The sequence below is a fragment of the Acanthopagrus latus genome, chromosome 15 (genome assembly GCF_904848185.1).
Source record: "Acanthopagrus latus isolate v.2019 chromosome 15, fAcaLat1.1, whole genome shotgun sequence".
Lineage (NCBI taxonomy): Eukaryota > Metazoa > Chordata > Actinopteri > Spariformes > Sparidae > Acanthopagrus > Acanthopagrus latus.
The window spans coordinates 2,458,698-2,471,797 of NC_051053.1; the positions used below are offsets into that span (position 1 = coordinate 2,458,698).

General features: G+C 39.9%; 1 protein-coding gene across 1 annotated transcript in view; it reads left to right on the top strand.

Annotated features, from left to right (window-relative positions):
• The window catches only part of ttc27 (tetratricopeptide repeat domain 27), a 56,790-nt gene that overhangs the window by 20,716 nt on the left and 22,974 nt on the right, over nucleotides 1-13,100 (top strand). Inside the window, exons 9-12 of the mRNA XM_037122769.1 lie at nucleotides 1,026-1,092; nucleotides 9,082-9,195; nucleotides 10,550-10,645; nucleotides 11,511-11,633. Coding sequence (XP_036978664.1) covers nucleotides 1,026-1,092; nucleotides 9,082-9,195; nucleotides 10,550-10,645; nucleotides 11,511-11,633 — 400 coding nt within the window. The remainder of the gene's footprint in view (nucleotides 1-1,025; nucleotides 1,093-9,081; nucleotides 9,196-10,549; nucleotides 10,646-11,510; nucleotides 11,634-13,100) is intronic.

Sequence of the window (13,100 nt, forward strand, 5' to 3'; positions counted from 1 at the left end):
GGAAATGTCCCACACTTCAACCCTCAAAGCAGTAATGTGGTAATGTAATGTCGTAACGGGTAGTGTTTGTGGCAACTTATAAGAGGAAAAAATTACTGCATCTATATGTGGAAAAGCCTCTGTCACATTTCTGCCCCAGCGGCAGAGCCAGACAGCTCCTGCAGTAGAATGGCAGTGGTTATGTGAGGCAGTTTAGAGCAAAAAATTTATCTCACCATTTTGTATCCTTCCATTATTGCGCCGTTGTAGTTTACTGTCTCTGACAACAAAAAATTGCCGCAACTGTCAGCCCTCCTGACCGAGACTCCAGTGAACTTTCACCCACTTCTAAAAAAAAAAACACATCTCAACGTGAAGATGTGTACCCTCACGCCTGTTGTAGTTCCCCGGTGCTGGCGTGCTGTATGAAATGACACACTGTAGCGTCTTTATGCTGGAGCTGCTTGGTTGCGTGTGAACGAACAAAGGTGGAAAAAGGCGAACTTTCACTGCGTATCTGTGTGAAAGTGCACACCTAAATGTATCAACAGCTATGAATTCTTTTGCGATAAAATGTTCAACTGCAATAAATGTTGTAGACCAGAGGAAAAATCCCAGTTGCTTTGGTTTTTCAACTCACAAGCTGGACATTAACGCTTACCAACTTGCAAGTTAACTCTGTGTCGCGAAATGGAATACTTGAAGCAGCTTTCTGATTTCTGATCCAACACCACCAATTTTGATTATTTGAATCTGTTGATTTTTGAATGAATACCTGCCAGATAACATTCCCAACCACGGCAGCAGAACTGAAGTCTGTGTTCAATGGCAATTAGTAAATGTTAGCAATACACTAAACTTATGCTGAACATGCAAAAAATGATGCCTGCTAACATTAACACTAACATGTTGGTATTAGTTTTCAGAGCATGTTAGCATTTAGCTTAAAACACCACTATGCCTAAGTACAGCCTTACAGAGCTGCTAGTTAAGCTTCAGACTGTTTTGTACTTTATGTATTGTTTACCACAACCGTTGTCTTGCAGTATTGACTTCCAGAAGAATAACCCTGTCCACAAACTGACCGAAGAAGAACTCCTGGCATTCACATCTGTAAGTATAGTAGTATTAGTATTTATAGTTTCTGTCATTCATTAATATCGCAGTTTCAAAGGCTCATGTTATTATACCTAGCATTCATATATTTAGTTGTCTGATGATATATCTATTGTTTTGTCTGTTGGTGTGTATTTAAGTGACCTTTGTGTCTTATTTCACTACAAGTGATGACTCAGTCATATGGAATTTGCCTTGAATCATGGTCATATTTGGGTAATTTAGGGTGTGGCTGCGTTGAGTGACAGCTAGCCATGAACAAAGCCCTTGTGCTGTCTGCTCGGCTTCATCTCAGCTAATTCAGGTCACCGTTCTTGTTTTTCGGCAGTGTTAGTGGTGTTGGTGCCTTTTGGATAAGTGTAATGCAATTATTGGACAAATAATATGGCTGTACAGTTGATTGTACTAACAGAAGAGAACTGAGAGACAGACACTGGTGTTTGTTTTAACACAACATTGTTGGTGTTATCTGGCAGACAGCTGCTGGAGCTGATGAGCTCTGGAGAAGACCGTCATGGGCAGAACCCTGATTTCTGGAGGAATAAACACTCACAGTCGAGTGTTTATTCACAGTTAAACTTTTACAATCAAAAAGTGGCTATATCTTTTTCACCTCTGCAGCAGTGAGTGTGGAGCTGCCACTTTACTTTATGAATGGACAGAGAGTAGACCTGTCACAATAACAAATTTTGTTGGACAGTAAATTGTCCCAGAAATTATTGCGATAAGCGATAATATTGTGGTTTTTTGAGACCATTTTTAAACTAATATAATGATCATGAAAGAATATTTACTATTGGAATTGGAATGTGAAGAAGACATTTTAAATATCCAAAATAAATAAACAAAACAACCAGAAACAATAAATAAAAAGGACTCTCAGTCTCTGCACTTGAATTACACACAACCAATCGTCTTTCACACTGCACAGTTGTGGAATTGCCGTTTATGACATGTATGTTCTCCCAGGCAATTTGCACTGGCTGTCAAACGTTTGCAACATTTGTTGAAATGCCGGCTTTTCTACAGTATTAAAGGGCTGTATCTCTTTAGCGATGTAGCGAACTACACTGTCTGTGAATGACCAATGTGTTATGTTTTAACTTTGTAGTGGCAGCATTGCCTGCAAATTTCGTGTTCCATACATGTTGCGGGTATTGACTGTAAGTTCATGGAATTCGTCTCCCTGAGACCTCAACCAGTCAAATTTGCGCGCTCATTCCTCATGAAAACAGTATTTCCTGCCCTTTTTCGCCATACTAGTTCAGACTTCAGACTCAGCCTCATCCTCTGAGTTAGGATTTGACTCTGGCACACTGCTGGACTTATTGGGGAGAAAATCCCCCTCCACACACATCGGCTGCCACCAGTGATTCCAGATTCTTTGATTCGCCCCTTCAACATGCCAGTGTAAAAAAATTTTTTTTAAATGGCAAATTCACTGGTCGCACATGCGTGACTAAATGTAAAATGTGGTCGCACTGTCTCAAATTTTGGTCACAAAATGCAACCAGTTGGTCGCAGTTGGAACCCCGTAAGTTTAATTTAATGTTACATGACCAAACAAAAGTAACATAATACTGTAAATGTCGTTGGTAACTTATGAGGAAAAAAATACCGCAGTTGTAGGCAGAGCAGTGTCCGTCCTCCCGCCATTCCTACCGACTCTTCATCACATTTCTGCCCAAAAAACAGCGTCTGTCACCTCCAAAACCTTTAACTCACTCAGGTGGTTGTGTTGATAGAAATCACTGCGATGTTCAGCCCTCCCGACCGAGACTTCAGTGACCTTTCCCCCAGAAAACAGCCTCCATCCCGCAAGTGACAGTCACGCAGCGACTTGTTTACTGATGGCGATTATGTAATAATGTAAATTTGCGCGAAAAATGTAACTCTTTCACTTTCCAGGATGTTTATTGGGCCGGGTTCTCAATCACTACACATTATAAATGGTCCTCAGGTTTAGATTTACAGGGGGGACACCTGGGAAACACACCGATGTCAACACATACATATATACTAATAGAATAAATAAATACATAAAAATAAGAAATTTTGACACAGACTATAACGTGTAAAAACAAAATACACACAAAGAGGCTTAACATAGTATCAGAGTTGAATGTCCACTTGAGTACATCAATTATGTCAAGATAGATTCTCTTATGGGGGTTTAACTACAGTTTCAGGAACTCCAAGATAGGTCCCCTCACTCCACAACATTTCTGTAACTTACCGGATATATCATATCTCAGTTTTTCAATGTGGAGGATTCCTACTCGCTCCCTCAGCCAGGCTTCAAACTTTCCACACTCTCATTATACTGTACATCGCTTTGCTATGACCATACCATAGGCCACTACTGTACTAACATTCCGACCCATCTTGTCTAAAGTGTTATAAAAGCCATGGAAAGCAGTTTCAGGGTCAGGATCCAGGCTTACTTTAACACCCTCTTAAGATTCCGAAGTTTCTTCTTCGGGTTTATTAGTCATTTGCTTCTTTGGTGGCATCTTTCGTTGACGTTCCATGCGAGTTTTACAAGCTTACTCATACACTGTCTTTAGTCAGAGATAAGTGTGTTTATTTTAAAACGCGATTTATTGCTGCGGAGCGTCTCTAGCGCCCCCATGATGATGACGTTCAAGGTGTTTCCCCGTGTCCCCCGTCAATCTGACTCTCACTCGGTCTGGAGGGCTGACAGTTGCAGTGATTTATTTTCATTACAAACACTCTGTGAGTCAACGTTTTTTGCCGGTGACACTCACAGTTTTTCGGGCAGAAATGTGACGAAGAGTTGGTAGGATAGGCAGGAGGACGGACGCTTCTCCACATAAACCTGAAGTATTTTTCTCGTCCTAAGTTGCCGAAGACAGTTACAGTTACTACGTTACTTTTGTTTAGTCCTGTAACGTTGCTTTTTGGGACATTTCTCTGTATGAAGTTGAGTGAAGGACCTGTGCAGTTAACCGATGGTCTGATCGTGCCTCCAAGAGATTCTCACTGAGATGGAGGCAGGGAATTGGCGTACTAAAGCCGCACCCAAAAGCCAGTGTGAATGGAGCTAAAGAGTGACTGACAAGAGGGTTCACATGAGAGATACGTGGAAAACAAACAAGCATGCAAATGGAAATTATCGAGGCTGGCAAAATTATCAGGCTCATTTTTATTTATCATACAATTAATTGATTTATTGATTATCATGACAGGCCTAACAGAGAGGAGATAAGGTAAAAGAAATGACACTGGTGGATTTAGTAGTTGATTAACCACCAGCAAGGCAAGTTTGACTGCAAGATAATTTGTGTTTATTCGCCTCATTCACAAACAGAAGGATAAGAATCTTTATTTGATAGCATATCATATCATGTGCACTACAATGAAACGGGTACTCTGCATTTCACTCATCTGGAGGAGACAGTGGTTGTGGGTTAGCCCTTGCACCAGGGTGCCAACTCTAGATCTTAGGCAGTGCCTCCGGTCAGGGGCTCTGACTGGAGAATCAACATATTTGAGCATGTTTTTGTGGTGGCGTTTGTTTGTTTTCGTAAATGAGAGTCAGGATAAATCCACTGTTTAATCGCAAAAATTAAAAAGTAATCTCTGAGCTCTCCTAGTGTCGGTTAACAGCTCCAGATCAGAGCAGAATCTGATGTGACTGATTATTCCTCTAGCCACCTCTGAACAACTGAGCAGCGGCTCCTTCAACAAAACACTCTGCAAATGTCTCATGTCTTGTTTTGATAGGGAGATCTATAGCAGTGGAAATTACATATTATACATTTAAGGTGGCAAACTATTCATTCCTTAACTTGGCAACAGTGAGTTAACTTGCTTCTTGAAATTGTCCTGGTGGAGTGGTCTGCTCCAGATACACAGGGCCATTCTTAAAACTCTCAAGGTGGTTCATCATGTAGTTTAAGACGTTTTTCTCAAGAAGTTGGATTGCAGCCATCATCTATTCAGCAGTGAGATGAGTTTTAAACAATAAGCTGGAAATGTATTGCATTATATTTGTACTGCATGGAAGCTGCATGCAGCTGCTGGCTTTGTGAGCAGGCATCTTCCCAGCCTACATGTAGATCCAGGAATCTGCAGGCTGGTTAGATGGTTGTCACATGTCTGGTTGTCTTCATCGATCTGTGACTTCTGTTGCCTTCCCGGAGGATCATCTTGAGGTAGTGCCAATGCTGTGCCCACATATAGTGGCAGCACATAGATAGAGAGTAAAGCTTGTATTGTAAAGCCTAGTTACAATTTAAAGTAATGATCAGAAACTCCCTTTTTATGTTATGTGCTCTGAGAAGGCACATCACATAACATCACATAAACTCGAACAGTGCTGTTTGCCAGTTAACAATATGTTAATTGACATGAAATATGTTTTACTGATGTAAATTTTTACCATTGCCTTAATTGGCTGAGCCAGTGCTAATAAATACTTGACTAGCTTGGCTCAATGTGAAATTACCTGGGCTTTTGTTTTTGTGATAAAGTGCAGCTGTAACTTTTTCTGAGATGTGGCTGCGTGACGGGAGCTTTTATCGTGGCTCCAGTGTCTTCAACAGGTGACGAAACGGTGTTGACAACAACAGAATAATGCTGTAGATGCTTACCGATAAAAGCTGCAACAGATTGGGCTCTTCTCTTTCTTTTCCCTGTGTTGGTTGGCAGCGTTGGCTGGACTGGGTCTGCTGTCTCTTTAGCAGCCGCTGATGTTGACGGTAGCCTCTCCAGATGAATACGGCTAACGTGGTTTCTCAAGTTACTGGTAGTCCCGAGGTAATTGATATTTGTGTGACACACTTCACACATCATGTGTGTCTTGCCCAGTTCGCGCTTGTTAGTGTCTTCATAAAATCCGAAATGTGTCCAGGCGGCCGCTTTCAAAATACTATGTGAACTTGTGATTAATTTCGACACCCCTAATGGATGCTCCATAACATACGAGTAGATCAGAGATGGACTCAAGCCAGAGACCATTGCAGCGCAGTGATATAAAGTACTGATGTAATGTGCGACTCCTTGTTAGTTTTGGTGAGGACACAGCAGGAGCATTTATGGACAAGTGGCAGCTGTCTTCTCGATCTTTTACTCAGACCTGTAAATACACCATCACAGTAGTTAGCCTTCTATAAATAAATGCATTTACATGCATCTGTATCTTGTTTGGACAGGAATCCTTTTTCAGAAATTCCTGCTATGTTTAAGCTGATAGTAAGCTGATTTTGTAATTGACTTCATATGATCTTAGTCCATAACCACAGAAGGGTTCTGGCTTGATTTGTAGATTATAGTGCCATGGATACAATGGCAGAACTGACTTTTAATCTTTCTAGTTTGTGGTTGTAGAAAATTCTGGCTCATCCACTCACTGTTATGTAGAGTTGTATATCATCTGCGTGTGGTAGGAGATGTTATAACATCCCATAATCAGAGCGAAGGAGAGGCCAGAGAATAGACCGTTCAGGAACTCCATGTGTGATTTTTGTTTGTCTAAATTCATAATTACCAAATGACACAATGAAATCTTAAGTATGATTTGAACCAATTCAGGTATTGTGCCAGAAAGTCCCACCCACATTACTAGTCTGTCAATGAGTATGTTACAGTCAATTGTAGCCAACGCAGCACTAAGATCCAGTAATAAAAAAAAGTGACATTTTTGATGAGTCACTGCTCAGATGAATATCGATTAAAACCTTTCTTTGTGCAGTCTCAATCCTGAAGTTGCACTGAAATCCAGACTCAAAAGGATTATAGAAATATTTTTCTGCCAAAAAAGCACTGAGTTGCTGACACCCATGATCTTTCCTAGAAAAGGTATGTTTGATATTTGCCTGTAGTTAATTACTGAACCATCAAGAATAAAAGAGGCTTAAAAACTGCAGTCTAGGGATGAAAATGATCCAAATGAATAAGAGTTGTCTTATGTGTAGATAGAGTTGACACAGCCATATTTCCTGATATAGAGTGACTGACTGGCTTATCTTTGGTATTTTACTACCACAGATTTAGTTTAAAAGAGCCATGATGTTTGCTACAGTGACATCACTACTTGCATAGAAAGGAAACCTTTCAATGACCGAAAGCAGCCTCCACTCATTAAAGAGCAGTGATGATCACAAAACAAACTCCAGGTGCAGTATGGCATCTGTCTATTGAGGAAAGGTTATTTTGTGATAATATCTTTATGGTTTTATCAACCTGCCCTACCCACAAACTCTTCTGTGTAAAAGTGTTAATATTCATTGCAGATATAAAAAAAAGCCAAGGTATTACATTATTCCATCATTTAATCTTTTAAAAATATGTTTTTCACTGGCTGTATTATGTTCAGTAGTTTTATTTCATATTTGTACTGTGTTGACTCACAGGTTTTCTGTCATTGATAAGTTTGCATATGAGTGGATGAGATCGTATTCTGTGTGTCCAGCCTTAAGCATGTGGTAGTCCTAAGCAAGATTTTGTTTTTGGCCTCAAAATGCTCCTAGCGCAACCACCAAACCACGTACACTGCTCCTAAAACATTCACACATACACAAAAGAGATGAACAAATTAATTTATGCCTAATAATGCTATAGATCGTCCTGATACAACAGAGGTTTCATAAAAATATTCTGCTAGCTAAGTCAATGTTGTAGCTAGCTATGACGTAGCTTATGCCAGTCCATACCATAACCCGACCTACACCATGGGGCACTCTGCCCACAGCATTTGGCCAACTGCAGTCAGGTCCAGACCCTGCTGAGGACATCGAGCACACAGATGAGCTTCCCTGAGACTCTTTCTGACAGTTCTGTTCGGAAATTCCCTGGTTTTGAAGAGCAACTGCTGCATCAGCTGGACAAGTGGCTGATCTCAGATTTTCATGCAGGTAAGAAGGCCAGATGTGGAGGTCCTAGTCTAGCGTGGCTACACATGGTCTGCCAATGTGATGCCGGTTAGATGCACATCAGTATTCTCGGAAAGGATATAGTGGCGAAATGAACATTCAGTTTAGGGGCAACAGCTTTAGTGGACATTCCTGAATTCATGGCTAAGGCAAAGTGGTAGGGCTAAAATGTGTAATGGTATTGAGCCTTTGTTACTGTGGATGTGGCTGGGCAAAAATGTGGAAGAAGAATCTGTAGTTTATAGAACAGCCCTAAAATGTGTTTTGTGTCAGTTGCAGTTTCACTTCGCCTCTCTGCAGTATTTTGATCGCTGTTAAGCTGCTGTCTGTCTCAGCACCTCTTGCATAGATATTTCACATTAAAAGTCTTCCAGCAGCTCAAAATACATTATTCCTCCTTTTCCTTATAATGTATAACATCTGTAGGAAGTGGTATATTTAATTTACAGTAGCTTTACACTGATAAAAAGTAAAACCTACCAAATAATTGTATGTAGTAACATCTTGTACTGGTGAACTTCACAGTATATGTAATTTATCATTTGAACCATTATTTTTCCGATTTGTTTGATTTACATCTTTGAAGGTTTAGGCCTGACTGAATGGAACTCAATAGAGTTAATACTTCTGCCAAGGTCCAACGTCTCCTTTAATTCCGTCAAGCCTTATCCAATATCACAGTTGGTAGCCCTGTAACCTTAATTGAATTTCACCAGATCTGTCAGCCAGCTATTAGGTCAACAAAACAATGCTCATGGAATAAGACGATCCTTTGTGTTGTTAAAGAATAGCAGATCTTTTATGGGGATCCGCATTAAATTTACTTACTAAGACAGAGCATCCACCTAGATATTTTTCAGAAAATGTCTAACGCCCTATGTGTCAATGATAAGAAAGGGAAAATAAATTCCTGGATCTGTCCGTTTGTTTGGATCCACACCAAAAGTTAATGGAGTCTTTTCTGGGCTGAGGGCCATCCTCCATCCATTTTTCAAACAAGTTTGACAAACCAACCAGCTAACCAGCCAACAAACAGACACGGGTCGAAAAAGAATATCATCTTGTTTTTCTCTCCTGTGTTTTTCTGCAGTGTATTCTGTCTCAGCCTAAGTTCTGGGGTGTACAAGTCACAGCACTTTTCCTCAGGACCAAACTGGAAAAAGGCAGCACACGATGTATTGAGAGAGCCATGATGCAGACTCAGGTAAGGAGTTATGGTGGGTAAACTGTATGTATATGTATGTATGTGTTATTTAACTAAGATACAGACATGGCCAAAAGTATATATTCATATTGTAACTTGCATGAGTAACTATCAGCGCAAGTGTCTTTGCCAGTTTTAGATGAACGGTCTCAAACTGAGGTGTGATCAGGTGCTTTGCTGGTGCATCTCTGAGCTGCAGAAAGCATTTGCTGTAGTAAGATCCTTGATCTAAACTCAATGTTACAGTGTTTTACCTGCTACATAGAGGGCTCAGTATTCATTTAGTAAGATGCACCTTCATAGGCAGGTTCGTAATGCATATACACTGCACTTCAATGATAAGAGGCTGTTATCAATCATTGAAAGGTTTTCTTTCCATCCACGTAGTAATGCCTCTATAGCAAACACCATGGCTCTTTTAACCTTTGTAAAAAATTTGCTAATAGTTTTAAGCATCAGATCTTAACAGTATATATTCACTGTTGGAAAGCTCAGACTGTCGTGATTATTTTAAAAGTTATTTCCAGACCATGTAATAGCCTTCTAAACTCACCATGACACAACATTAGAAAGAGCCCTCTACCACAAGAAGCAAGAATGCCTACATACCTTCGGAGTGTTCCCTTTTTCCACAGCTACAACTTCATGCCACAATTTTTTTTTCATAGTTCGCCAAGAGTCCACAGAATGGGAGTATCCATGTCATATTACCCCAAACTACCTACAAGTGTCAAACAAGCAAGAAACCCCAGGGTCTTAGCTTTCATTTGAGACCAAGATTATGTGGGAGCTGTCATGCTTTTAATTTGGTTTGTTGTTTTGGAAAAAGAACCTTAAAATGGGAGCGTTCACTAACAGGTTAAGCAACAAAACTAAATCTGTGGTTATAAACAGGAATGTAAAGAGGAGTCTCTCCAGAGGAATCAGTCACAGTATTGTATCAAATTCATAGTATTCCAAATTATCCCAAATATTTATTCATTCTAAAATACCAAAATGTGTTATTTTCTATAGTTTTTTTAATTATTAAGCTACTTAATGTCTCCCAGGGTTTATTATTAGTGAAACACTCAGTTGGCACAACACATGAATTAACGTTAGCTAGCTAAAGTTACCTCATAAGCATCCATTTTTGCTTTGACAGTGAGGAATTTCTTATCCTTATCCCAAACAGCAGCATTATTGACCAGTCCAGATCAAAAATACAAATAACTGCCTGTGTAAGGGGAGGGATTCTCCGAAGACACATTATACGGTAACATTGCTGGTGGTAGTGACTGAATCTGCAGGGAACTGTTCATTTTATGCACTCCTCAGGAAAGAACAGCTGCATCTCCTATTTTTGCTCTTCCAGGTGATGGTTGACCACTTTGAAGACAAAAACTGCCCTGTGACTGAACGACTCAAAGTTTTCTACTGCTGCCATGTGCCTCCCAGATGGGCTGTTCAGGTAACTGATTCTTTATTCTCAAAAACACTGTTGTTTTAAACATTTCCATACACACAGTAATTTCACTGTATCAAATAGTGGGGCACATTTAAGTGGCAAAACTAAAAGCTTTAGTGATAAATGTGACAGGACAGTGGGAACTCACCAGAGAGAACTAAATGAAACCTTTAACCTCTGAAATGTTTGCAGTGCACCAGTTGTCATTGAAATGGCAACCCCATAATACATTTACATGTTCCTAGAGTTGACAGAAGGTGCGTTGGTGTAGCCACCATTTTTAATGATACAATTAATTGCATTCAGATTTCACTTGGCACATGGCACACGTGTGCTATACTGCTTTCCACAGAAGAGGATGGGGTCACCCTAATCCTGACTTTCTCTGAGACTTCAGAGTTTTTTGAGAGATTTCAGTATTCTGGTGTGAAAAATGTCAACCTTTTTTTTCACAGTAGCCCTTATCGTCTTCTGTAGTTTTCTTTGAGAAGCTAATTCATTAGTACACCTTGGGAGTGAGGACATTTTTGTACACTCCATACTGTTGGTTTGTGTAACTACGTAAAAGTATATTTTACATTTCTGCAGACCATTTTCTTTAAATTACTATATCATACTGTACATTTTACACTTGATTTCCTACCTTTTAGACTTTTTTTATATTTTTTCACAGTGTTACAAAAATCAACTTCCAGTACCTCAGTACAATACTTTTTACTTTATTTTAAGACACTTTGTTGGTCATTTGGTCCAGACTGAAATATCTTTGGAAAAATAATGGATGGATTCCTATGAAAGTTTGTAAAAATGTTCATGGTCCCCAGAGAATGAATTCAAGTGTTGATTCTCGCTGTTTCGTGTTCTACAGAAACAGCTGGCCAGCCTGTTGACAGACCTTGGCTGCATCAGTTCAGCACTGCTCATTTATGAAACGCTGGAGCTCTGGGAGGATGCTGTTATCTGCTATGAGAGGCTGGGTCAACACGGCAAGGTACACAAACAAACACACAAAAAAACAAACCCATATAGCAGGAGGGTACCACATACTGAAACTGAAACTCATCTGTCAGAACATTAACAACATTATTGTACCATTCATATTTTAATGTTTGAACTCAATTTCAAAGATTATATCGGTTCATGTCCAGTTGACATTCCAGTGTCTTAACATGAATCAAACACAAGTTTTTGTTCTAAAAACATAGGACCAAACATGAGTTAATGCCTTCACTACGCTACACAACTTTCTGATCACACTACGCAGTTTTCTGCCTTGTAAGCAAGACGCTTGCAGTTATTGAGGTTTGCTCACTACATGACTGATCTCTACCCTGAGTCCGTATGAGGCCGTATTACAAGATCACTCATCTGAGACGTGTCATGGAAGCAACTATCCAAGCAGTCCAAGTTGATGTATGCTGATTTGCTATTGCTATTGTCACCGATGTGACATGGAGGATATTCTGAAGCTCTTGTCTTCAACTAGTTCTCACGTCCCCAATTTTCACTCCAGCAGAAAATAGAAAAAACATCAGCGTGTAGGTACGTGCTCCTGCTTACAGTGGATCTCTGGAGGCAATCGGACCAAAACTTTTGGCTTGGTGGGCGTTTAACTGACAGGAGCACTGACCAACTGCCGTATTAAGTCCCATTAAACTGAGAGGAAAAATATCTAGAGGCAGAGAAACACATCCACTTTTCTAAACGCTCAACAAGACACATTTTTGACCACAGACACACGAAAGCTTAACAGAATGCTCAAAAGACTCTCATAGTTTCGACCATGTCATTATTTGAATGATAGCAGTTACTGTTTTGCAGAGTGAAGCATGTTAATGTGAGGTGAGTCTCAGCTGAAATCACTATTATATCAACTCTCCCAGTCCGTTACCAGGACCAACCAGGTTGCCATCACCTTAGCAACCGAGATCGACTGGGCCAACAAAGAGAGACAGATTTATCAATGAGTCAGTTTAATACACACACACACGCACACACACACACAAATGCTGTCAGATATCCGTGTGTAAGCATGCACACATGAACACACATGTACACACATACAGCCATGTTTAAGCGTGCACTCGCATGCACATAAACACACAAACACACACAGTATATTTCTCAACATTTTAACTGTATTTAACTATTATCTTTTCATTCATTCAATCCAGGAACTCCATTCAAATATTTATATGTTCCCAATATTTTGATATTTATTGAATTTCTCAGTCCGATTCAGAGCATTTGATTAATTCCCACTGTAACATCTCTTCATACTCCATCAGCTGCTTTTTTAACACAAATTCAAGCCAGCATTGCAGTTTGGCTCAAAGCTTCTATTCTTTTCTCAATGCTTCACTCTCACCCAACTATCAGAAGTTTGATTCTCTTCAGACGAGACTTCAAATAAATTAAAGCCGCCAATTTAGTTTGGCCTTAGTTTTTCAACAAATCC